The sequence below is a fragment of the Miniopterus schreibersii genome (assembly GCF_964146895.1).
Source record: "Miniopterus schreibersii genome assembly, chromosome: 19".
In the NCBI taxonomy this organism is placed as follows: Eukaryota; Metazoa; Chordata; class Mammalia; order Chiroptera; family Miniopteridae; genus Miniopterus; species Miniopterus schreibersii.
This window is the reverse complement of record NC_138119.1, coordinates 12,018,548-12,044,321: the sequence shown is the minus strand read 5'-3', so window position 1 is coordinate 12,044,321 and position 25,774 is coordinate 12,018,548. Positions and strand designations below refer to the sequence as shown.

Here is a 25,774-nt window from a genome sequence, read left to right as displayed (position 1 = left end):
CACTTTACTAAAATCTGACCGTGTTTTTGTTTTTACTGTGTAAAATAAATCAAGTATACCTAGTCCTGTGTCCTAGAAATAGCATGGTGAGGGAAGAGAAAGGATGAAGCTGAGAGCTAGAATGGGAATGAGAGGCAAAGGTCTTGCAGAGGAAGCAGAGAGCCAAGATTCCAGGGTCAGGGCGCTCTTTCTGAAGTGATGGGGGAGTATATTGGGAGTAAACTCTATTACCGGTGTAAGTCTGGTGTGGTAGAAGAGTACAAGACTTGGATTAAATCCAGCATCAGCACTTAACTGTTTGGCTTTAAATCACTTACCTTCATCTTACCTACTCATCTAAGATTTAGAGTCTCCTAGGTCCCTCTTAATAAGCACCATTAGTATGGGCTCCCAAGAAGTGCCCTCAGCAGATTCTCTGCTCCAGCCCTTAAAGCTTATATTTATTCTAATAGTTTGTAGCTCTTGATACCCATTACCATGCACAATGCAGTATGTTAGATGATTTACATAAAATTAACATCAACAATTGGGAGTGATACTATTATTCCCATTTCACAGATGGGAAAACTGAAGCATAGAAGAAATTAAATCATTTACCCAGAATTACATAGTGAATGGCAGGCAGCTCCAGGATTTACACTAGGTCTCTTTGTTTCCAAAATCTACACTCTTAAGTGTTTTTCTACCTTCCAGCAAAGACTGTGTAAACAAACAGAAAACCTTATGGTTAAATAGAAATTACTAACTACCCTTTCTGGGCCGTTTTTCTCCCACTCTCGAGTTTTCCTGCTCCTGCCCTCAAAGCCGCAGGACACCTTACTACTACTTTGGGCTGAAACTGCAGGTCTCGGGATTGCCGGTGTCACAGTGTAGGTCTTCCGGTCATCCGGAACCACCCACGTCGCTGCTGTTGCTGTGTGGGGTGTACGTCTTCGCAGTTCCTGGAGGTGGTTCCAGGGTAGAGTGGCAGCTGTAGTAACCAATAGGCACGGGTATTACTGGGCCAGAAGCCAATGAGGAACCTGGTGAAGGAGAAGAGGCGCTCATTTGAGGATGTAGGCACCGGTCTGAACGAACATGGGGCTGTATCAGAGGTGGCGACAGCTCCGGCTCCCAGGGTTACAAGCCTGCGGGCTGCACACGGCGCGTGAGGTACCCCAGAATTCCGAACCAGCCCAAAGCCCAAGGTGTAACCCAGCCTGACCCTTTCCCCTCTGTGCCTGCCCTGGCTCCTCAGATCCGGCTACCCTAGCCTTTTGATGCACTTTTTCCTGGGGTCAACAGCCTGGGGAGCGTAGGACTCCTAACGTAGGGGCCTGTAGCACCCATTCCTCTTAAATACTAGAGATTAGAACCAGGGACACAAAACCCCTCATCTCCCACTATCCCCAGTCCCAAGAATAACTGATGGAACCTGTGTTATCTCCTAACATCTTTCCCTCCAGGCAGCTGTGCCCACCCCTCCACACTGGTTGGTAGAGCGGCTTGGCCTTTTTGAGGAGCTATGGGCTGCTCAGGTCAAGAGGTTGGCAAGCCTGGCACAGAAGGAACGCCGGACTATTAAGATAGCACTTTCCGGAGGCCAGAAAGTGGAGGCTGTGGCATGGGACACAACTCCTTACCAACTAGCCCAGCAGATCAGGTACCAGGCCCATTCATTCCTCTACCTCTACTTCCTCTGGACCTGAGCAGAGAAAGAAAACTGCTTGTTTCTGTTCCAGCCCATCAAGATAGCTTTTCCTAGGGATTCGTTTTTATCTGCGTTGGTTTCAGAGTCCTTCCTCTATTATCCTTGGGGGGAGGAGCAAGGAGAAACAATAGGCTCTATTGCTCTGGTAACACATTTCCCCTTTCCAAGTTTGGAGTTGCTAAGAGATTAGTCCCTCTTTTTCCCTGTGGATTGTAACCCTGTCTTTTTCTTTAACTCCCCCCCCCGCCCCCCTCTGAAGTTCAACCCTGGCAAATACTGCAGTGGCTGCTGAAGTGAATGGAGAACCTTATGATCTGGAGCGGCCTTTGGAGACAGATGCTGACCTCAGATTTCTGACATTTGATTCTGCAGAGGGGAAAGCAGTAAGTTTCTTATCGCAAATACACTGGCTACTAAACTAAGATATTTAAGTGGGTGTTTCTAACGTTTATTTCTTTTGCCTCAGTTTCTCCATTTCCACTTGGGAGGGAAACCTACCACAGATTGCTTGTCTTGACTATTTCTAGCTAAGCTGGAAACTTAAGATGAAAGTTTTTACTTAGCCTAGGTGTATTATAAGCAGACATCATTTGTGCTAGTGAAAGGGAGAGGTAATAAGTTGAAAATAGAAGGATGCCATCGAGACACCCATTATAAGTTATCTGTAGCTTAATTCTGACGTGGCTTCCACAACTGCATGTACACCCTGGCCTCCGCCCCGTTTTGTGCTCTTCATGTCAGCTTAGGTAATGTAGATCTCATGTATTAGGATGCAGAAAAATTGAGTTCTCATGTCACCTGTGTATAAATGGTGACCAAGTCCTAAAGCAGTGGTTGTGTCACACTGGATTCCTCATGTGGGGAGGGAAAAAAGGACTAAAAGACTAAGCACAGCCTTTAAGAATCAGTCTTGCCCAGCCGGGCGTGGCTCAGTGGTTGAGCGTCAACCTGGGATCCAGGCGATTGGGGTTCGATTCCTGGTCAAGGCACATGCCCGGGTTGCGGGCTCAATCAATGGCACTCTCATCATTGATGTTTCTCTCTCTCTCTCTCTGCCTCTCCTTTCCTCTCTCTGAAATTAATAAAGATATATTAAAAAAAAGAATCAGTCTTAACAAAGTAGTTTACTCTGCAGCTCTAAAAGGAGATGTTACAGGAGAGCAAAGGAAGACTGACTGGCCACCTACAACTGGAGGCCCCGAGGAGTAGGGCTGGGGGGTACTCTCTTCTGTGTACTGTTCCCTCTGCTTTCTTTTCTATTCAGTTTTTTTCCTTTTCACTATGTAGTTGTCACTACCTCCATTATATGAAAGTTATTCGTAGAAGAGCCATACTGGTTTCACAACAGCTCCTTGGAGGAGAGAATGTGAGAGCTAGGGGTTGCAGGAGAAGCTTACGAACTCATGAACTTCTTCCTTGTGGATCCAGGTGTTCTGGCACTCCAGCAGCCACATCCTGGGGGCAGCAGCTGAGCAGCTCCTAGGTGCTATCCTCTGCCGAGGTCCCAGCACAGAATGTGGCTTCTACCATGATTTCTTCCTGGGAAAGGAACGGTGAGTAGTGCAGGGAAGGAGGAGAATGATGGTTTCTTTTTTAGAGACTTCACCTTTTTCCTCCCTAGGTTTTTTTGAGGTATAACTAACAAAATTGTAATATTTTTAAATACAGTGTGATAATTTGATATTTGTATACATTGTGAAAGGATTTCCATAACCTAGTTCATTAATCCATCACCTCACCTATTTTTTTTTCTTTTTCTGGTGAGAACACTGAAGATCTACTCTTAGCAAATTTCAGCTACACAATACAGAGTTATCAACTACAGTCACCATGCTATGCATTGGCTCCTCAGACCTTATTCACCTTCTAACTGAAAGTTCATACCCTTTTATTTGGGTGGTTTCTGAGGCCCTTTTCTGGGGCCTTGGGCATGTTCAATTTGGAGGAGCAGGCTAGGGGAAAGGCCTCCAGGCCTGAACTGTTATTTTGGTACCATATTCTCCAATTGTCCATGTTCCTTCTCTTCTGTCTCTAATTCTGCCTGAAACTTATCTTCTCCAGCCTTTAGGAATTCGACTTTTACTGCATTTTTCATTACTGTTGCTTTAATTTTGTCCATCCAGATGGCCTGCACTCAACTTTTAGTTTCATGCATAGAGCACTTACTTTAGCTATAAAATTTGCACCTGATTTCCTACTTTTGTTTTCTGTTAGGTTGTCTAAGAGAAAATAATTCTAGATGTTTCTGGAGGGCAGGATTCCCCACCCCCCCCAGACAACAGGTATGTCACCCAGGTGATGCTTCTTAGAGGATGCAAACCAACCAATTCTCCTCCTCCCAGGACTGTCCGGGGCTCAGAGCTGCCTGTTTTGGAGCGAATTTGCCAGGAACTTGCAGCTGCTGCTCAGCCGTTCCGGAGGCTAGAGGCCTCCCGGGATCAGCTTCGCCGGCTCTTCAAGGTGGGTTGGAAATGCAGTTTTAGGAGGACGATCAGAGGCATGAGGGAAGAGGTGGCTCTCTCCCAGGACATCTTTGGGGAGATAAAGACTTGTCTTCACTTGTCCCTTCTTCCAGGATAACCCCTTTAAGCTTCGTCTGATTGAGGACAAAGTGACAGGTCCAACAGCAACAGTGTATGGGTGAGAGTTGTCAAGATGGAGGGAAATGGGGAGGTGGGGATGCACTTACTGACAAAGGCCAGAAATGGGACAAGGGAAAGAAGACAGAAGCTTATCTGTTGCTCCAGAAAAAGAAATGGGAGCAGGAATTGATTTTTCTCTCCCATTGCTCTCTCTATAGAACAGTTTTCTCTACTTCCTCTCTCTGTCAGCTAAAGGCCATGAGAGGGAGAAAACTAAAAGCTCAAGTATCTGGAAACCACTAACTGGCCCCTTCTCTCTCCCAGGTGTGGCATGTTGGTTGATCTTTGCCGGGGCCCCCACCTTCGGCATACTGGACAGATTGGAGGACTGAAGCTGCTCACGGTCAGTTGTGATTACAGGGTTAGGTTTAGACTCCTGCTTTCACTGAGGTGGGCCCAGGAATGGGAAGATAATTCTCTCAGCTCCTCTGTAGCTAAGCAGGGAATCCAGAAGGAGAGGATACTTAGGCCCTGCCTTCAGGAAACTTTGAGTCTGATGGCAGTGCCCAGAAGCCAACTCAAATTCCATAGTTGGATATAAATGCTAAAGGAGGTGGAGGGAGAGGGCATGGACAGGCTAGACAAGGTCATGTAGGGAAGTCTGTGAATAGAGGGTGTGGAATACCATTTGACAGGCACTCTAAGTCAAGGGCGTGTCTTTTATGAAAATACTGTTTCTGGGCAAAGTGAGTTATTAGATGGTATGGGAGCAGAGAGTGAGGGGAAAGGCAGACATGTAGAACAAAAGGCTCTGGATTGAAAACAGCCATCTGTGCTTCGTCCTCGCTCTGCCATTCATGAAGTGTGGCCTTGGATAAATCTTACCCGTTTTCCCCATCTATTAAATGAGGCTGTTAATTCCTACCAGTAAATCCACATCTAGAGACAGAACCAACTAATGCAGGAGAAAGTGTTTGAGGGAAAGTTAAAAGTGCTATAAAATGCAAGCTGTTTCTTTTTTTTCTTTTTTTTTCTTTTTAAAATTATTTATTTTTCTTGTGTATTTCTTTTGTTTGTTCAAAATATTACAGATGTCCCCTTTTTTCCCCATTGACCCCTTCCACTCTATACCCACTCCCCTCCCCAGGCCTTCACCACACTATTGTCTGTGTCCATGGGCTATGCATATATGCATATAAATTCTTTGGTTAATCTTTCCCCACCCACCCCCACCTTCCTTCTGAGATTCATCAGTCTGATCCATGTCTCCATGTCACGGAATCTATTTTGAGCAGGCTGTTTCTTGTTAGTACTATTGTTCAGGGAAAGAGCAAGCAGAGTCATTTGATTTCATGTGGCCAGGGATGGGAAACAGTGTGGGAGATTGAGTTTTCTTGCAGCTGTATGGAAGATTGATAAGGGGATGGATAGGATGACATTTGACCAGATCTTCAGGTTAATCCCCTGAGTCGTCATCAATTAGAAGGGGAAGGAACTAAAGACAGGGGTACTGGCAGGGCAGTAGTAGTGAGAATCCTCAGGATAAGGTTAGGCCTGAGCAGGACCTATGTAGAAATCAAGAGTCAGGCACCTCCAAGGCTATAAACATCACAAGGCGTTGTCTGGAGGATCAGCCAGTGTTGATGGTGGGAAAAGTAGTGCGTACCTGTGATGCTTACACTGAGAGTATCATTTGAGGTTTGCAAGAGAGGTTGAGAGGCTTCAGCCTTCTCCATCTTTTTTTTTTTTTTTTAATTTATTCTTTTTAATCCTTACCTGAGGGTATTTTTTCCATTGCTTTTCTTTCAGAGAGAGTGGAAAGGGGAGTGAGGGAGAGAAACATCAATGTGAGAGAGACACATCAATTGGTTGCCTCTGGCTCACTCACCAACTGGGGCCAGGAATTGAGCCTGCAACCAAGGTACATGCCCTTGGCTGGAATCAAACCCGGGACCCTTCAGTCCGGGGGCCTACACTCTATAACCACTGAGCCAAACTGGCTAGGGCTCTTTTTTGTGTGTGTGTGTTTTGTTTTGTTTTAATATGTCTTAATTGATTTCAGAGAGAGGAAGAGAGAGGGAGGGAGATAGAAACATCAGTGATGAGAGAGTCATTGATTGGCTGCCTCCTGCACACCTCCTACTGGGGATCGAGCCTGCAACCCAGACATGTGCCCTGACCAGGAATCAAACCGCATCTCCTGGATTATAGGTTGATGCTCAACCACTGAGCTACACCAGCTGGGCCCCTCTCCATCTTTTTGACTCCCTGTGTCTTCCCACAGAACTCGTCATCCTTATGGAAGTCTTCAGGTGCCCCAGAGACTCTGCAGAGAGTATCAGGGATCTCCTTCCCTACAGCAGAGGGGCTGAGGGCCTGGGAAGAATGGAGGAAGGAAGCAGAGCTACGGGACCACCGGCGCATTGGGAAGGTACAGAGATTAGGGAAATGGGGGCTGATGGTAAAGGTTGGAATGAAATGAAGGAACCTTATTGTGAATTTGGGAGAAGATTCAGAATCCAACAGACTGAGCAACTCCATCATTATTTCTTCTGGGTTCCAAATCCCCCGCGTCCCCCTTGAAGTGACTACTGCCATTCCTCACCCCAGGAACAGGAGCTCTTCTTCTTCCATGAACTGAGTCCTGGGAGCTGCTTCTTCCTGCCTCGGGGAACAAGAGTGTATAATGCCCTGGTGTCTTTTATCAGGGTAAGGGGCACCCAAGTCTGGGGGAAGGAAGACCAGGGAGGGCCTAAGGGCCTAAAAGAAGCCAAGTGCTAAACATAGATACTGTAAAGTGCTGGTGATTTTTATTAAGACGCTAGGAATGTGTGGTCTACAGTGGGGGAGTGTGGTCTCCAGAGTTAATATGGTACTTAGGTTGTGCCTGTGATCGGCATGACCTGAGGACCCAAGAGAATCACATAGCTGCCACCCTCCCTTCTCCCCCAGTCACTTTGACCTTCCATGTCTGTACCCTCCTTTGCAGGCCGAGTACACCCACCGTGGTTTCTCAGAAGTAAAAACGCCCACACTGTTTTCTACAAAACTCTGGGAACTGTCAGGGCACTGGGAGCATTATCAGGAAGACATGTTTGCCCTGCAGTCCCCAGGCTCTGACAAGCCCACCAGCTCCCAGAGTGACCACTCTACCAGCCATCCCACAGACACACTCGCCCTCAAGCCCATGAACTGCCCTGCACACTGGTGAGCTGGAGCCAGAAGGCCTGGGGCCTCCCAGGGCTGAGGCTGGGCACCCAGGCTGCTAAATGTTAAGTAATATGAAGCACCTTGTAAGAGTATTGGGGCACCTGATTTGAGTCTTGAGTCTGCCCTCTAGCTAACCATGTGAATTTGAGATCATTGTACCACTCTAAGCTATGTCCTTATGTGTAACATCAAGAGTTTGGAGTTGCTGTCTGAGGTTCTGCTTCCAACTCAGTGCCTATCACAGACCAGGTGCACAGTATATGGTGTCTGTTGTTACTGAGAAATTCCCTTTGAGCCATGCAGGGCTCTGATGGCAATGAGCAGAGATTGACAGGACTCAGGGAGGGCATGCCAAGGCCAAAGAGGTCCTTAGCTGATGGTTCAGGGAAAGGAAACACGCCGAATGGGCAGAGGAGCAGTCTTCAGGAGCTAGTTTTCCCTGTGACACTGACCCCTTCCCACTCCAATCTCAGCCTGATGTTCGCCCACCGGCCCAGATCCTGGCGAGAGCTGCCCCTGCGACTGGCAGACTTTGGGGCTCTTCACAGGGCCGAGGCCTCTGGCAGTCTGGGAGGACTGACCCGCCTACGCTGCTTCCAGCAGGACGATGCTCACATCTTCTGTGCACCGGACCAGGTGGCCCTTCCCCAGCTCCACCAGGGCATTTCTAACCACCTTCCATTCTCCCTGTGAACCACCAACAGTCCTGACCCTCAGTTCAGCTGTGTGCTATCCCCAACTTTCCTCTGTGTTTTTGCCCTGTGTTTACCCAAACTGCCATCACCCCAGAGTTCTAGCTAGCACACAGCTCATCCACCCTTACTTCCTCCCCCAGCTAGAAGCAGAGATCCGAGGCTGCCTTGATTTCCTCCGCTCTGTCTATGCTGTCCTTGGATTCTCCTTCCGCTTAGCACTGTCTACCCGGCCGTCTGGCTTCCTGGGAGAGCCTTGTCTTTGGGACCAAGCTGAGCAGGTAAGCAGGTAGTAGGGAATCAGAGGTGGATATACCACTCTCCAATGAAAGGGGAGACAGGTGGGAGTCAGGGTCCTCAGTAGAGATATATGCTGAGAGGGTCATTTGTGGGAGGGATATGTTGCTCTTAAAGTCCTCTCTTGTCTCATTCCCTCTAAAGGTCCTTCACCAGGCCCTGGAAGAGTTTGGAGAACCCTGGGATTTCAATCCTGGAGATGGTGCCTTCTATGGGCCTAAGGTAAGCTGGAGACTTTGGATAGAGTTTTATTTATTCTTTTTTTGTTGTTTTATTAAATATTTAATAGAGAAAATGAAATATTTTTTAACTTCTGTAGAATATAAAGAAAAGCAATTCAGTTCCTGCCCCCATGGGACTTATGGTCTAGTAAGGACTGTAGGATTGTAGGTGCTAAGGGAGCTTGCTACTCAGGTGGGTCAGGAAAGGCTTCCTGCAGGACTCTTTCCAATCAGAAACATAATTGTTGGCCAAGTGAAAGGTGTTTCAGGAGGGAACAGTTTAGGCAGAGGCTGTGGGGGGAAGGGTGAAAACTCACATGGCGAGTTGGAAGAAGTGAAAGAAGTCAGGGAGAAAAAAGAACTGAAAAGTGTCTGCTGGATTTAGTAAAAAGGCTGTTAGGTTTTTTGTTTGTTTGTTTTTAAGTTACCAATGAATGTATTTGAGAAATCTAAATTACATGCAGACAGAAGAAAATTGGTTATAAAAACCATTATATTACTAAAACTTTTGCAATGTTTTAAACATTTCCAATCATGCAACAGTAATACAGATTAAAAAAATTTTAAGCTCAACAAAGAGGACTTAACATATTATACAACTGAAATACAGATGCATAATGTATCCAATTCCCTCAAATTTATACATGCATTATGAAATTGAAATGTACACTATTCCCCCAAAACGCCCCCTCCAGCCCCATTCCCAATCAATTACCTTACCTACAAACGTTTCCACATAACCTTTTAAATCAGATTTGATGGGTATATAATCTGTAGTCTCCATTATTATTTCAGAACAGACATTAAGTATAGTCATGTGTTCAGTCTTCAGTTACCTTCCTTTCAAAAGGCATCTTCACTGCTGCAGTTGTCTATGAAAATTTAAGCCTAAGAAACCAAGAAAATTGGTACTCAAGAATCTGATCTAGTAGGTAATTCTGTAAACTATAATAATACTAATAGCCTGTGTGTCCACAAACTTGTAAAAAAGGGTTTCCTATCTGAGGAATATTATTCAATGGGTCTTGGAAAGGACAGTTGTATGGCTACTGCTATCTGATGTAAAACAGCTAGGAGATCCCAGATACTTACCCAGTTGGCTAACAAGCATACAGCTGAGCCTTTTATAAATACTCAAATCCACAGAAGTAATTATGGAAATAAAATTTTGGAAGGTCATAGCATAAGACACTATAGAATTGTTCTTATAATGGCACATCCAAAATAAATCTGTTCTAACAAGGCAGCACAAAAGCAATTTAATAGCAATTTGAAATCAAATACATTAGGAAGTGCTTTTGTTTAAATCATCAACCAGAATTCATGAATGGTAAAAAATACTGTCTCAAAATATACTGAATCCACAGATGTCAATATTACCTTAATGAACTCATGCCAGGTATAAACTCAGGTTACCAATTAGGTTGAAACAAATTTTAGAGCTGTTTTTACAGTTTTGAGAAATAAATGTACTTCATGATAAAGGCACAGCAGCATCTAAAAAAATTGATACATTTTTCACAAAATACAAATTTCCTTAAACATTAACAACCCAGAAGAGTAAAATTTTCTTGAAAACTTTTTTAAAGATTTGATTTAACATACCAGGAAAATGTTATTTTTCCATTAAGATACATTTATGTAAATTCACACCTGGAATTAACAACCCCTAGCAGAAGTACCAGCTACTAATAATGTTTACTTATATATAACTTTGCTGGATGTTAAACTGCAACTGTTGGTGCAAGTCTGCTTGTACAGGAAATGCTGTGGATACAAGCTTTTCACAGACTGGGCAAGCAGGTTTCATTATTATATGTTCCATAGTAATCTTGAATTCATTAAACAAGGCCCAACAATATGGTTTCTTCAGGAGGAATATCGAAGAGTATACAGGGCAGGGCAAAAGTAGGTTTATAGTTGTATCCACTTTTGAATACAATAATTAATAAAGCAAGAATAAACTCTGTTTCTCAAGTAGGTTTACAGCTCAGTATGCGAAACACAGAATTTATTCTTGTATTATTTATTCATTATTGTATTCTTTTCCACACGAACAACTGTAAACCTACTTTTGCCCACCCCTGTGTTTCAATACAATCAGTGAATTTCAGTGTTCTGTTGATTAGTGCTTAATTTATTCACGCTAGACCTCAGCAGAGGTAAACTCTGAACTCTTTGCATCGAGGACCTTTTTGTCTGTGTGGCAACATGAAGCAAGGAGAATAGCAAGACTGGGAAAATATTCATTGTAACAGGATAGGAGCTGACAAAGATGAGCGAACACAAGAGGCAGTGGCAGCTGTCCTCTAACAGAGCTTGGGCCAGGAACGGTCTGCTTAACTGGAAGTGCGATGATCTTTGGTGCAGCCTCAGATCTCTGGTAAGAGCATTTGCCAGCAAAGCACGTTGCTAAAAACTTGCTGCTTCATGCAACCCAAGAAGAGGCAGAGCAAACAGGGCAGAGCAGGAAACTGAACGAGCAAGAAAGCCACATTGCCAGGTCCAGTTTATTGGTCATCATGAATTGCACTGCACCTGCCCCTTGGGGATGCTGTCCGGCACCGATAAGAGCAAAGCTGGGTTTCTAGAAAGACTAGCGCGAAGGCGGAGCTCAAGGCTGTTAGGTTTTGCAGGACCATTTTTGGTAAAGTGGAGAGTGGGGGTGGAGTCAGAAGTGAGTGAATGAACATAACTCTTTCAAGAACTTTGGCTTTTACAGAGGCAAAAGAGAGTTACTAAGGGCCTGAGTAGTCAAAAAAAGATGTTTATGAAAGGAGAGACTTGAAAATGTTTAAGTGCTTTAAGGAGAGTATGCCTGTTTGGGTCAGAGAGAAGTTGAAGTTGTCGAAGGGGTTTCAGTAGGAGAAGTTCCTGAGAAGACTAGAAGGGTGGTTTTGAGAGCCCTTCACGGAAGGGACAACCTTTGCCATTGTTTTGAGAGCATAAAGAAAGGCTGGAGGTGCATGCAAGGAAGTTTGTAGGTATGGTGACAGAAGTTGAGACATTTCCCCATCTCACGATATTATCTGAATTTTCCGTGAAATAGGGAAAAGGATCATTGGGTGAGATGGGAATGGAGGAGAGGAGACTTGTCAGTGAGGGTAGTGAAACTATGAAGAGAGAGGAGAAAGCTTGAAAATCCTTGAGGAGAACAGGACACAGAGCTGATTAAAGCAGCGAAAGAATTAGGGGCAGCAGCAAGAGTCCAGCTGAGGTGCGAAACAAGGACTTGCATGGTGGCATCAGTCTATTTTTGCATCTGTGTGGCCTGTGCCATGTTGGGCCACACTGAGCAGTTCTGTTACAGTGCCGAGGAGGTGGGAGGGGAGGGTGCCACCAGGGTGGGGTTTACCATGTGGGCATGACAGAGGAACAATGATACAGGGAACCTGGGAAAGTGGTTACAGCTGCATAGGGAAGAATCAAAGGCGGGAGGGGCCTGTGAATGGGAAGAGAAAGGTATTAAGAACCTACACACTGAAGAGCTATTCATAGGAATAACTCAGTGCTAGAGAAGCAAGAGATGGTAAGCAAAGCAGGGTGGACTGTTTCAGAGGTACAGCCATTCTGGGCAATGACAGGATAGCTATAGCGTGGGTGTGGGTGAAGGTCTCTAAGATGAGCTCAAGGAATTGAGAGGCCAGGGTATGGATGGGTCATTCATGTGCCTGTTGATGTCCCCTAATATTATGGTACCATTATTAAGTGGGAAGAGCCACTGAGAGTCACTGGCAGCGTCCCCACTGAATGAAGTAGAGTATGATACAGCTGGGGGACATGTCTCTCAGAGCAGCCTGGGACATGGGTAGGTAGAAAGGCGGGCGGCACAGGTCATGGAGGATACTGGCTCTGGTTTCTCTCACACCCTCCCATCTGTCCCCTCCAGATTGACGTGCACCTCCATGATGCCCTAGGTCGGCTCCATCAGTGTGGGACAATCCAGCTTGACTTCCAGCTGCCCCTGAGATTTGACCTACAGTACAAGGGGTACAGAACCTTGCCAGCCCCTTTTCCCTTGGCTGTCCATGGAATAGGTGGAGATCAACTTCTTCTACCTTTGACTCTAAAAATAACCGAATCCTCCACACCCTCCCCTGCTGGGCCTGAATACTGAGGACTGGAGGGTGAGCTTGATTACACAGTTGGTGCTGCTTCCTCGTTCCACCCACCTCCCTTTTCCCCCAAGGCAGGCCGGGGCCCTGGAGCGTCCAGTCCTCATTCACCGAGCGGTCCTGGGTTCTGTGGAAAGGATGTTGGGAGTGCTGGCAGAGAGCTGTGGGGGAAAATGGTGAGACCCCTGGCTCCAGGCTTTGGTTCTGACCCTCAAATCAGATAGTACATGCCCCAGATCCTGGCTCCCTTCAGACTCCAGCTTCCATTTCTTTCTCCAGTCTGCTCGCTGCAGCCACACTCATAGTCAGAGCCAGAATAAGTAAGTAATTTGCCCTCCCCTGTTCTCTCCCAACTAGGCCGCTGTGGCTGTCCCCATTCCAGGTGATGGTCATCCCTGTGGGGACTGAGCAGGAGGACTATGCCAGGGAGGTGAGGAGTTGGGGGTTAAGACAGGGCCAAAGCAAGACTAATAGGGGACATGAGCAGTGCATAGGAAGAGACCACCAGGGCGGGGGAGGGGCACGGCACTTGGAACCACAAGACTGGGCTCCAATGGCTGCTGGCCTGTATGCTGGAAACTCCACATCTGAGGAATGAAACGGATCCCTGCCTGGTGGAGATGTATGAAAATTAAACAAACCAACATACATGAAATGCTGACAACAGAGCACTTGGCACAAAAGGGGGTTGGATAAATGCTGGTTTTCTTTTTCCTTTCTAGAGAGAAACAAGGATATGGGCTGTCCCAGAGCCAAGCAGCTGGTTGGGTAGAGTGGTGGCTAGAGGCAAGCAGTCCAGGGAATCGCTGGCAGGCTGGGCTCCATAGGAGGCAGACAGAGGAGCTGCAGGGGGCTAGGGCAGGGCCTCAGTGTGGAGACAGTGAGGAGAAAATGTCTGTGAGAACCACAGAGCCTTGAGGCAGAGGAAGGAGGAAAGGGGGGGGGGGTTGGAGGAAGGTTGATATCAGACTGTTCTAGCTCCTTAGCCTTCCATTAAATTAATTTCCTGTCACCAAATCTCTGTTCCAGGCACAGCAGAGCCTGCGGGCTGGAGGACTGGTCGGTGACCTGGACGCTGACTCCAAACTGACCCTTAGCCGGAGAGTCCGCCGGGCTCAGCTCGCCAACTACAATTTTCAGTTTGGTAAATGACCAGGTCAAGCGCCTGCCCTGTACACTGTTCTTTCATATTAAGTTTGGTCATCTGCATATTTGGCTTAATTGGGGCTCAACTCGTGAGCTGGATAGGAGCCAGGATTCACAATGCCTGAGCCATTCGGACGCTAGTTTCCGTCCCCCGACACCTACTACCTTCTGGCCCTTACTGTAGCTCTTGGTGTCTGTTAGGTTGATTAACCAAGGGCGAGTCAGAGAGAAGAGGACAGGAAGGGTTAATAAGGCATTAATTAGCCAGCTTTGTTTATTCTAGACTTAGATGGAGTCAGCCCTGCCAGATGAGGAGAAAGGCCTTGAGGAGAAAAGTGTAGCCCTGCTCGTTCCTTTTTTCATTTTCCAAGGTTCAGAGCTCTGTCTGGAAAGCAAGGAGCAGAAACTCCTCAGCTGCTGTCTGGTTCTCCAGTTTCACACCCACTCGTGCTGCCAGCACTTGGAGCAAGCTGCCCCACAGTCCCTGGACTCGCATGTGTCTGCCACTGCTGCCACCTCCACTTTCTCTAATGTTCTCACGTGCGTGTGCGTGCACACACACACACACTCACACTCTTCCTCTTTGGGTCAGCTTGATTTTTTTTTTCTTGCTCTGGCTCACCCTACCATCTCTGACCCCTGGGCTCCTGACTAGAAGTGATAAGACATACAGGAGAATGCCTGAAGCATTTTCTTATCTCCTCAGCAGGGGCAAGGAACTGAAGAGCAAGGAACAGCTAAATATATCCTTCCCTGAGCCATATCTTGGCTCTGCTGTCACCCTTTCTAAAGATTTAGGTCTCTTCAATTTCTGCATAGCAAAGGGAGATATCCCATGTGGATAAATTTGCCCTGAGATACCCAAATGTCCCCTCTTCTTGCAGTGGTTGGCCAGAAAGAACAGAGCAGGAGGACAGTGAATGTTCGGACTCGAGATAATCGTCGACTTGGAGAACGGGACTTGACAGAGGCTGTGGGGCGGCTGCAGGAGCTGCAGAACTCCAGGGTCCCAAATGCTGAAGAAATTTTCTGAGCTTTGTATATTGATGTGACAGAGACCTGCAGGAGCCATCAGCCTGTCTGAACATGGGAGAGGCCAACCTAACTGAGAGTCTGGAATACCCAGACCCTTTAGAACTTGTACGGAGGCCTGAACTACTCTCCTGAAGAGAGATTTGGTCTAGGAGAAGCTACAGCTGTTTGCATGTGAGGAGAGTGAAACTAAAAATAATAAACTTGAAGCTACTGGGGTTGTGTCTTCATCTCTGACTCCTGATGGGGATAAAAAAGGTTTTGACTCTGTCTCCCTCTTTTGTCCCAGGGTATAGGAGAAATTGAAAAGGGATAACCCAGGCCTGGCTGGTGTGGCTCTGTTGGTTGGAGCATCACCCTGTGCACCGAAAGTTTGCAAGTTTGAGTCCCAGTCAGGGCACATAAGAATCAACCAACGAATGCATAAATAAGTTGAACAACAAATTTCTCTTTCTTCCTTCCTCTCTAAAATCAATTTTTAAAAACTTGCCCTGGCCGTTTGCTCAGTGGTTAAAGCATTAGACCAGGGACTGCTGGGTCCCGGGCTTGATTCTGGCCAAGGGCATGTGCCTTGGTGGCAGGCTCGGTCCCAGGCCCTGGTCAGGGTGTGGGAGGCAACTAATCGATGTGTCTCTCACACTGCTGTTTCTCTCTCTCCTCTCTCTGAAAAGCAAGGGAGACAATGTCCTTGGATGAGGATTAAATAAATAATAAAAAATAGAAAAAATTAAAAAGGGGCAGCCCAGCCTCTCAGTGGTCGGGGAGCCCCTGGGATAGGCGTACTGGTCCCCAGTCTGACCACCTTCGTGCCGTCCCCCCAGCCCCAGGTCAGCAGGTGGGCGCTTCCCCTCACGTGCAGACAGAAGGTGAGGCACAGAACAAGCCCTCAAACATCTCTTGCTTCAGGATTCTCAGATCGGTTTCTCTCAGGGCCATAAAAATGCTCTCCTCTCATTGCCCCCATTCTTCTCAATCCTTTCAGGATGTCTCAGGGTGAGTTTGGGAGGAGTGGCTGCCACGGGGAAGCAGTGAGGACTGAGTCACGCAGGAAGCCGAGGAGGGCGGGAGCTGTTCCCGCACAGCCATATAAAAGGAAGGCAGGCGGCCCGAAGCTCACTACAGCTGTAGCAGCCACCAGAGAAGCAGCTCCCCGCAGCCCAGCCCTTCCAACCCAGCCCTGCCTGAGGACCCACCTCCTGGGTGGCCACTGACCAGTTTTTGCCCCAGGATGGGGACCAAGTCCAGAGCAGTCTTGGTCTTGGCCTGTTTGGCTGTTGCTTCCATAGCCTCTGAGGGAGGTGAGTTGGGGCTGGAGGCAGCACTTGGGAAGGCGCCCTGGCCAGCGTGGGCGCGGGGCCTGAGTCCAGCCATCCTAGGTGGCTCATCACCAGCAGGTTCATTCTCCACTTGGCTCCTGCTTTTGAGTAGGCCCAAGGTGGGCCTGGGTACTGAAGCCTTTAACCAGGGAGGAGGGTCAGGGGCACAGAAGGAAGCTGCTAGAGATTGTTGCTGCTAAAGATTGTTCCTAGCGATTGCTGCCAAGAAACACAAGCTTGGAGTCAAAGGACAACTGGGGCGGGGGTGGGGAGGTGGATTCCCTGAGTGAAGGGCCTCTGCCTGGGGGAGGTGTATATGGGACCTATTAGGCAGGGGAGAGTGGAAGAAGGGGCCCCAGGCTGCTCAAAACCCGTTTGCTGACCTAGAGTCTTGACTGAATCCCTGCCCGGTTAAGGGAGGAGTGGCAAGGGTATCCATCCCCAGGGGACTGGACACAGCCACCCTCTAGCACACACACTTTATCTGCTTGGATGCTGAATAAAACGCTACTGAGGGGAGCTGCTGAGAGCATCTAGTCTGTGTCTGTAAGGCCCCATCTCCCTGATCCTCCTAGGTCCTAGTCTTTGGGACTGCAGGTCAGCTACCAGGGATTCTTTTCCCTGTGGCTGAGGGCTGATTTGCCTCAGTCCTGAGTCACTGCAGTTCCCCAGTCCTAAATTGAGACCTAAACTAAGGAGAATCTGGGACTAGCCAAGGGGGAAGGAAGCACTTAAGTTTCTGGGTAGGCTCGCTATCAGGCCCAAAGATGTTTAAAGGGCTTGGAATAGGAGGGTAGGTGGAGGAAACGGACAGGTGAGGCTCCAATCAGTTCAAGGTTCCGAACTTTTCCTCTGAAAGCTAGGGAAGCATTGCAACAGAGAGGCTGTGGGGAGAGCCCAGAAGTCCTGAGGGAGTGGCACTGACAAGAGATTAGGGTCTTCCTCCCCAGCCCCATATGTCATATTCCCTTCAGGCCCAGACTTGGGAGACCCAAGGCTTTGAATCTGGTAGAGGTGAGGCTGTCAGAATATCAGAGGCTTTCTCAGAACCCAGTGATTCATGTCTAGGCGTGTTTGGGGGATGGACTAGGGGACATGAGACAGGAGCAATATGGGGAGGCTTCTGGTGTCTTGGCCTTCTTTCCTACACTTTTGACTTCTACTGCCTCCTCACCCTGTGCTCAGGGCCAGGAAAGGCCTCTTGAAACCACCCCTGACTCACCCTTCCTCACTCCAGGCTTGAGGCCGAGGGTGCTGGGGCCAGAGTACCTACAAGAAGGTAAGAGTTTGGGGAAGTGGCATGGGATTGGGGGTCAAGTAGGAACTGTAGGCTCTGACTGTCTCCCATCTTGCCTCTAGTTGGCTATGCAGCACCCCCTTCCCCACCCCACACCCCAGCTCACCCCGTGGATCACCCTGATCACCCTGACATCTCTCAGCATGGCCATCACTTTGAGGGACAGAGTGAAGGTAAGTCCACCCTTTCCCCCTCCAGGTTCCTAGTCTGGCTTCCTTCCCCCGTCTTCAGGTGGGGAGGGGAAAGAAGTCCCTGCCCCCTCTCCTGGCCTGGCTACTCACACACTCTCCCTTCTGCAGTGCAGCCCCGTTCCTCTCAGGAAGGCATCTTTGCTCAAGAGGAGGAGCTGTTCTCTCCCCAACTCCTTATAAAAAGAGGTGAGTGCTCTCCCGCTCCCTTGCCTCCAGCCTACTGTAGTCTTGTTGGCATCAGTTGGATCCTTGCTCCTTTGTGTCCTTACCCTCGGGACCCCTCTCTCTCTCAGGGAACCCTGCAATGGAGTCCCCTGTCCCTCAGAAAGATGTCAGTCTCCAAGAAGAGCTGTCCCCCCCCCAGACCCCTGTTGAACAGAAGGAAGGTAAGTGACTCCCTCTTCTCTTTACCTTCCAGCCTGCCCTTGGCTTTGGGGGCTCTGCCACTTACTAGCTGTGTAAACTTGGGTAAGTCACCTCTCCAAGCCTTAGTTTCTTCATCTGTAAAATTGGGGAAATAATACCTAATTTACAAACTTATGAGATTAACTGGCATAAAAATAGCATTTATTTTCACCTGCTTCTTTATTGAGTTCCTTTCTATGAGTGGGAACTGGCCAGGACCCCCTCTTTTAGAGAGAGCCATCCCAACGTGATTTTTGCTTACGTGTCTTCTTCTACCCCAGTAGACCCACCTATCCCATCACAGGAGGAAGTGACCAAGCCATCTAAGCAGAGAGAGGGTGAGTGACAACTCTCATCTGTAAATCCCCCTGCTTTAGTGTCAGGACCCTGCGGAGGGGGGCAGGCCTGCTTTAGGTGGACTATAGTGGTGATACCTTTCATGCCTCGATTCTCTTTTCCTTTCAGCTACTCAATCCGAAGGTAAGAGCCACAAATTCATTTCTTCCTCTTTCCCCATCTCCTCCCAATCCTTTCTCTCACCCTCCCAACTCATCCAGCTTTTCTCTGTCCCTCCATGTGATCCACCTGCCCACTCTGCTTCCCCCCCTCTAGAAAAGCCAGCTCCCAGCACGCAGCAGGGTTCAGCCCAACACTGCCAACGGGGCCGACCCCAAGGGGGCTGGGGCTACCGGCTGGATGGCTTCCCTCCTGGGCGGCCTTCTCCAGACAATCTGGACCAGATCTGCCTGCCTACTCGTCAGCATGTGGTGTATGGCCCTTGGAACCTGCCACAGTCTGGCTACTCCCACCTTAGTCGCCAGGGTGAGACCCTCAATATCCTGGAGACGGGATATTCCCGCTGCTGCCGCTGTCACAGCTACGCAAAGCGCATGGAATGTACAAAACTTGTGGTAAGGGTTGGGCTCTTCGTCCTGGGGGTGTCCTTTAAACCCCAGACAGTATGTGTGTGTTTTAAGGACTAGAGGCCTAGGCCTGGGTATACGGGAACCTTAGGCCCCTTTCGTCGGTCGTATCTTGGTATGCCAGGAGAGCAGGGACGGTTCTGCTTCTTCCCCATCTAACGGCCCAGTGGCCTTTCTGGAGCCTGGGAGGAAGACAGGAATGTGGACAGTTGGTTGCTAGGCTGACCCAGCCCTCTTCTCTAGTGGGAGAACGCAATGACCGAATTCTGTGAGGCCGAGTTCTCGGTCAAGACCCGAGCCCACTGGTGCTGCAAACAGCAGGGGGAGGCTCGATTCTCCTGCTTCCAGAAGGAAGCTCCCCAGCCACACTACATGCTCCAGCCCTGCCCCAGCCACCAGCCTCCTATATTGTTGAGCACCGAGCTGCCGTTTCCCCCTGGGGAACCGACACTGGACAATCTCAAGAACATCTGCTTCCAAAGACGCTTCCGCTCTGTGCCACGCAACCTCCCACCGACTGACCACGTCCATAGGCGGCTGCAGACTCTGACCCGGCTGGAGGGGGAGCTGCAGCGCTGCTGCCGGCAGGGGAACAACCACACCTGTGCCTGGAAGGCTGTAAGTGGGCGTCCCGCCCCGCTGGAGAGCCAGTCTGCTGCCTGCCCATGTCTGACCTCTGAGCCTGCTGGTCCGTTCCTCCACGTACCTCCCCATGTGAACACGTTTACCTGTCCGTCTGCTTGTGAATGTCCGTCCATCCATTGTGTTCATCATCTGAGTCTGTTCATCTTGAGCCTTCACCCTGCACTCCCGGCCTCGTCCACCCATGATCCCACATGTGTGCCTGTCTGCCATCCGTCCATCCAGCTCTTCACCCGACCCCCTCCATCTACTGTTCCAGCTCATCTTCCGTGGCCAGCTCTGAACCTCCCCCTCCCCCTCCCCAACCCCACACATTCACAGCTACCTCCTTGCCCTCCGGTTCTTTGCCCTTCCCTTTCGGCACCTGGGGTTGGGAGTGGGCGTGGGGCAGCCAGGGAAGTGGAGTGTGAGGAGAGAAGGGGCCAAGTGTCCAGGCTTTTGACTTCCCTCTTTCTGGCTCACAGTGGGAGGATTCTCTTGATGGATACTGTGATCGAGAACTGGCTATAAAGACCCACCACCACTCATGTTGCCACTACCCTGCTAGCCCTGAGCGCGATGAATGCTTTGCCCATAGGGCTCCCTACCCCAACTATGACCGAGATCTCTTGACCGTTGACCTCAGCCGAATCACTCCCAACCTCATGAACTATCTCTGTGGAAACCAAAGAGTTGTCACCAAGCAGTAAGTCTTGTACAGTTCTTCCCAACTCTCTTCCCTTCCCGAAACCTCCCTTTGGGGCACCCTCTGGGGCACTCTTGACAAGAGCAATACCATGGTCTCCAAGCACCATTTTTATTGCCTGGGGGTTCCTGAAGACCCTGACCCCTGTCCCTTTCCTACCATAGTAAACAGATTCCTGGGCTAATCCGAAACGTTACTAGCCGCTGCTGTGACCTGCCACTTCCAGAGCAGGCCTGCTGTGCTGAGGAGGAGGTGAGTATGGGTGCAGGGAGTCACAGTCTCCAAGGGAATGCAGAGGAGGGGAGATGGCTAGACCTGGAGGCTACCCCTACTTTTAGTACCTCAAAACAGCCCACAGAAATAATGAGGACTGGGGAGAGAAATTTTTTTCTTAGTTCCAGAAGTCCTCATTCCTGTCTTGACCTGCTCCCCACTGCTATGTTCCTATTAAGCTTCGGTCTTTCCAGATGTGCACATCTGTCCACCACAGGAAGTCTAGCTGTGTAAGGCAGCTTTGCATTCTCTCTGGGACCCAGGAAGGGATCCAGGAAGAGAGCAGTAGAAGCTGAGGGAAGGGGGACTTTGGGTACCCAAGTGCCCATGCCTGACCTCTTACAAGCCCCTCCCTCGCCATCTCTGCTTTCTTTCTCTCATTCATCAGAAATCAGCCTTCGTCTGTGACCTGTGTGGTCCCCAACGTAACTTCTGGCGAGACCCTGCCTTCTGCTGTAAACTAAGACCTGGGGATGAACAGACTAACTGCTTCAACATTAATTATCTGAGGGATGTGGCCCTAGTGGCTGGGGACTCAGGGGATGCCAAGGGCCAGGAGAAGCACGACCCAACTCAGGGAACAAATACCAGCCCCACCCCTGAGCGCAAGGAAAAGTGAGTCACCCCAGAGCCTTGGAGGATCAGATTGGGGGAACCCCACCCCACCCCACCCTCCTCGAATACACATTACAGTAAACACGTCTGGGATTTGGTGTCCTCATTGTCTCACATACAAACACACCCTCCTAAGCCTGCCTGCTGGGATTTTCTTCAGTGACTGACCCCTGAGGCCCACTGCCCTACCCTCACTGACTGAGCAGAAGTCGTTCCACAGGCTGTGACAGAACCATAAATAAATGGCTTAACTTCACTATTTGTGAATTCTTGTATGTATCTTGTGTGTATCTTGAACTTATTCACATATTTTAAAAGGATTGTCACCTTGTCAACTAGCTATCAAGATTCAGAAGTGAAAAAGATATGGTTCATATTCTTGGTGAGCCCCTCAAATACCACGGCCCTGCCTGACACTTTTTAATCTTCACTTTTGATCTTTGGAATCCATCTGTTGATTCATTCAAGATCCATCTATTGAACCATCAATGTCCAGTGTGCTAGTTCCTCTGCCAGACCACTCGCATTCCAAGAACCTAGCAGGTGTGGTACAGAGCTGCCAGACTGCCTGTATGCTCAGGGCCCAGAGGTGGGGGTAGGGCTGGGGGCAGCACGGGGGCACTGGGGGAGGCCTCAGGGTGAGGTCGGAGCTTCTCCGGGGGAGAAGTAGAGGCTGCAAGGGGCAGGTACGGTCCAGGCAGAAGGGACAGCTCATGCAGAAGCACAAAGCCTGAGAGGGCCCGACTCTGCTGGTGATCCTCTGAGATGCGGCTGGAAAGATGAGAGGAGCTCATCAAGAACGCCTCGTCCTCAGGTTTTAGAAGTGGATCGTGGCGCCTTTGCCTGCGAGGGCACCGGCGGTTTCAGGCAGAGGATGTGTTCAGATTTGCCTTTTACAAAGTCTGGTTGGCAGCCAGCCAGGCAAGTACCTGGGAAACCAGTGCGGAGCGTGTCTGGCCAATGCTGAGGGGAGAGGGCTAACGCCGCCAGACCTAAGCTGGACCACAGGGTGGCGGGACTGCAGCCTCGGAGGCTGCCCCAGGAAGCCGGAGCTGAAAAGATCGGAATTAAGACTCGGGTCCGTGGAGGCTCCGCTGCCAGGACAACAGTCCAGAAAAGAGGACTTCCCCGGCCCGGGTTATGGGGGAACTGGGACAAGCTGAGCCCCCACAGCGCTCAAGCCGACACCGCCACTCCCCTCCTCCACAGCCTTTTGTTTATTTACTTATTTATATTTTGCCGGGATGGCTGTTTCTAACCAAGCAGCATCTTAGTGGCTCCTTCGCCAGTCCGTCGGCACGGCAGCCAATGAGCAAGCGATAACCGCGGTGGGCCCCGCCCCTTCACCAGCAACCCTGTCCTCCGGGTACGGGGCGACCCGGCCTCCGCGCGCGTCACGCGCTCCAAGAGCGTCACTGCGCATGAGCGGATATCCCGCGTCCCCCACGACGGGCGCTAGGACCCAGGGACTGGCAGGGGAGGCGGGGCCAGCGCTTCGGGGCGGGAGTCTTAGGGAGCTCGCTGGGCGGGGCAGGGTCCCCCTGGGCCGAGCGACGCGCTGGCCGGTCCGCGAACTACGCCTTAGGCTGCTCTAGGAACACGCGGAGCCGAGTGCTGGACCGGCAGCCCGTGACCAGCGGACTCGGAGTTTACAGTCTGCCGGGGAGGAGAGGAAGGCAGCCGGGAAAGCAGCAGCGAGCTGTAAGGAAAGGGTGTCCGTGCCAAATAGGTGCGCGCATCACGAGCTGAGTTAAAAGTCATTCTCGCTAGGGGTCAGCGAACCATTAAATGGAGGAGTTGGCTTCGGATAGAGCCTGCAAGCATGGATAGGGCTACTGTTAGTTTCCAAGAAAAGGTGGAAGTGTTAACATGTATTGCAGTTATATAGGTAAATTATTAAAATATGCTTAAGTCCAGGGGCGGTGGATTACGGAGTCAGAGCCCCAAACTACTTGGAGGGGCCCGGAAAGCTTCCTGGAGGGATTCGAACTGGAGTAGGATTTTGCTGGAAGGGAACGAGAGGTTTACAAAGCCCTGGATGTATGCAAAGGTCAGCTAAAGTAAAACAGTGTCCGTTTCGTGTTAGGCAAACTGCTAAGTATTCTGGCTATAAAAAAGTCTAAAATACCGTCCTCCAGGATTTTTAGCTCTGTGGAGACTTGAATGTCTGATCCTGGGTGTCAGAGAGGTCTTGGAGAAGGTCATAAAGCAGAAATTGTGGTTGGTCTATACGAAGAGCCACTGAGTAGTGTAAATGGTGTGGGGGAGTAGCTAGGCACGAGGTCAGAAATTTAGACTTAGTCATGCTTTCTGGAAGATCTTGAAGGACTAGAAGTCATGCCAACCTGGCAATGAGCACCTGTTGAAGGATTGCGAAAGAAAAATGATGTGAACAAAGGTCCTCCGGGGTAGCTTCCTTGGTTAGAGCATCCTCTGGATACACCAAGGTTGCAGGTTCAATCCCTGGTCAGGGTGCATACAAGAATCAACCAATGATGCATAAATAAGTGGAACAACAAATCCATCTTTCTCTCAAATCAATAAATTTTTTTAAAAAAGAAAAGTGATGTGAACAGATTTTTTTTAATCCTCCCCTGAGGATATTTTTTCTTCTTTTTTTAAAATATATTTTTATTGGTTTCCGAGAGAGGAAGGGAAAGGGAGGGAAAGAGAAACATCAATGATGAGAGTCATTGATCAGCTGCCCCCTGGATGCCCCCTGCTGGGGATTGGGCCAAAACCCAGGCATGTACCCTGACTGGGAATCCAGCCCTGACCTCCTGGTTCATGGGTCAATGCTTAACCACTGAGCCATACCGTCTGGGCTGGCGGATATTTTTTCCATTGCTTTTCAGAAAGAGTGGAAGAGAGAGAGACAGAAACTGATGTGTTACATCGATTGATTGTCCCGACTGGGGCCCAGGATCAAGCCTGCATCCAAGATTCGTGCCCTTGACCAGAACACTGTATTCCTCACCTCTCCACAGCCTCCACCCTAGTCCAAGCTTCCACCAACCCACAAAATTATTGAAATGGCTTCTTAATTGGTCTCCTGGTTCTACTCCAGACCGTGTCCAGTCTTCCCCATGTTCCAGGCAGAATGAGCTAACTGAGTTGATCAGATCACTTCACTGCTTTAAAACCACTCAGTGGCCCGGCCGGGCGTGGCTCAGCCGTTGAGCATCGACCTAGGATCCAGGCAATCAGGGTTCAATTCCCGGTCAGGGCACATGCCCAGGTTGTGGGCTGGATCAATGACTCTTTCATCATTGATGTTTCTATCTCTCTCTCTCCCTCTCCTTTCCTCTCTCTGAAATCAATAAAAATATATTTAATTAAAAAAAATAAAAATAAAACCACTCAGTGACTCCGCACTGTTCCCTTAGGACAATGTCTAAAACACCCCCACATGGCTGCCCGGCTCTCCACCATCTGGCCTCTGCCCAGTCCTCAGACTTCATCACACACGCCTCTTCCCACTTGTTCTCTAAGCCCGGGCAGAACTGGACTGGTCACCTTTCAGTGCCTCAGGTTCCCATTCCTCTGTACATCTGCACCTGGACATGCTGCTGCCTCCGAATAGAATCCTCTACCCCCTCTGCTCAATGGGTAAGCGCTGTTTCCCTGTGGCAGACACTTACTGTCTACTCAACAAGCCACGCTCCTTCAACCCCTCAATACTTTGTTCTTACTGAATTTTAAATTAAAAATAAAGCATGGTGAAAAATAACACACATTTTCAAAGTGTGCTAAACATGGCCCTGGCCGATGTGGCTCAGTCGGAGCATCATACTGTGCACAGAGGGGTCATGGGTTCGATCCCAGTCAGGGCGCAAAGGGGAGGCAGCAGATGGATGTTTCTCTCTCTCATCGATGTTTCTCTCTCTCTCTCTCAAATCAATTTTTAAAAAAAGTGTCCTAAACATGAATGAATAGTTCAGTGGATTATTATAAAATGAAACTCCCTGCAACGACCACCCAGGTCAAGAAAAGGCCATTTCCAGCACCCCATAATGCCGGTTTCTGGTCACAGACTCCTCCCACCCCTGTAAAGTACCCAGTATCCTGCTCTCCTGATGTTTATAGTGATCACTGACTTGCTTTTTCTTCATAGTTTTACCCCCTAAAAACAATCACTTAGGTTTTTTCAGAAAAAGCTTTCTTGAGATATATAATTCACATAGCCAGACTATTCACCAAATTAAAGCGTACGATTCAATAGTTTTTGGTATATTACATTATTAACTTTTTAAGATTGTAGTAAAATATATATAACAAAATTTGTCATTTTAACCTTTTTTCCCTTTTTTAAATTTTATTTTATTGATTTTGGAGAGAGGAAGGGAGAGAGAGAAACATCGACACACATTTTCCAAGTAGTTTATAGACTATTTTCGAAGGGACGTACAAAGACCACCGATCATGCTGCTGTAAAACAGCCG

The 25,774-nt window shown here is 48.9% G+C and overlaps 2 protein-coding genes across 5 annotated transcripts; both read left to right on the top strand.

Moving 5' to 3' along the window:
* Window positions 1–1,012: 1,012 nt before the first annotated feature.
* Window positions 1,013–15,214, top strand: TARS2 (threonyl-tRNA synthetase 2, mitochondrial). Of its 4 annotated transcripts, XM_081121500.1 has the most exons (18): window positions 1,013–1,152; window positions 1,446–1,642; window positions 1,950–2,073; window positions 3,119–3,243; window positions 4,033–4,150; window positions 4,266–4,330; window positions 4,597–4,675; window positions 6,557–6,703; window positions 6,883–6,981; window positions 7,262–7,479; window positions 7,956–8,118; window positions 8,318–8,455; window positions 8,616–8,693; window positions 12,582–12,682; window positions 12,882–12,983; window positions 13,165–13,237; window positions 13,837–13,951; window positions 14,838–15,214. In XM_081121500.1, the coding sequence occupies exons 1-18, from the start codon at window positions 1,078–1,080 to the stop codon at window positions 14,984–14,986; spliced, it is 2,166 nt and encodes a 721-aa protein (XP_080977626.1). In that variant the 5' UTR covers window positions 1,013–1,077; the 3' UTR covers window positions 14,987–15,214. The 4 variants fall into 4 exon arrangements, with proteins under 4 accessions (XP_080977626.1, XP_080977628.1, XP_080977627.1 ...); XM_081121502.1 differs by lacking the exon at window positions 1,446–1,642 and having other exon boundaries at window positions 1,042–1,152; window positions 14,838–15,213; XM_081121501.1 differs by lacking the exon at window positions 12,882–12,983 and having other exon boundaries at window positions 1,042–1,152; window positions 14,838–15,203.
* Window positions 15,215–16,039: 825 nt separating this feature from the next.
* On the top strand, window positions 16,040–21,610 carry ECM1 (extracellular matrix protein 1). Its single transcript, XM_081121309.1, has 12 exons — window positions 16,040–16,283; window positions 17,539–17,580; window positions 17,661–17,771; window positions 17,898–17,975; window positions 18,083–18,175; window positions 18,476–18,532; window positions 18,660–18,674; window positions 18,807–19,105; window positions 19,361–19,735; window positions 20,224–20,444; window positions 20,609–20,696; window positions 21,106–21,610. Exons 1-12 carry the CDS (start codon window positions 16,214–16,216, stop codon window positions 21,334–21,336), a joined length of 1,680 nt encoding a protein of 559 aa, XP_080977435.1. The 5' UTR covers window positions 16,040–16,213; the 3' UTR covers window positions 21,337–21,610.
* Window positions 21,611–25,774: the final 4,164 nt, after the last annotated feature.

Bases quoted from the DNA above. Each gene is read 5' to 3' on its own strand.
- TARS2 (XM_081121500.1), top strand. From the start codon at position 1,078: ATGGGGCTGTATCAGAGGTGGCGACAGCTCCGGCTCCCAGGGTTACAA. The intron at 8,456-8,615 runs GTAAGCAGGTAG...TTCCCTCTAAAG, and splicing joins TTTGGGACCAAGCTGAGCAG to GTCCTTCACCAGGCCCTGGA. The intron at 13,238-13,836 runs GTGAGGAGTTGG...TCTCTGTTCCAG, and splicing joins AGGAGGACTATGCCAGGGAG to GCACAGCAGAGCCTGCGGGC.
- ECM1 (XM_081121309.1), top strand. From the start codon at position 16,214: ATGGGGACCAAGTCCAGAGCAGTCTTGGTCTTGGCCTGTTTGGCTGTT. The intron at 17,976-18,082 runs GTGAGTGCTCTC...TCTCTCTCTCAG, and splicing joins CCAACTCCTTATAAAAAGAG to GGAACCCTGCAATGGAGTCC. The intron at 18,176-18,475 runs GTAAGTGACTCC...CTTCTACCCCAG, and splicing joins CCCTGTTGAACAGAAGGAAG to TAGACCCACCTATCCCATCA.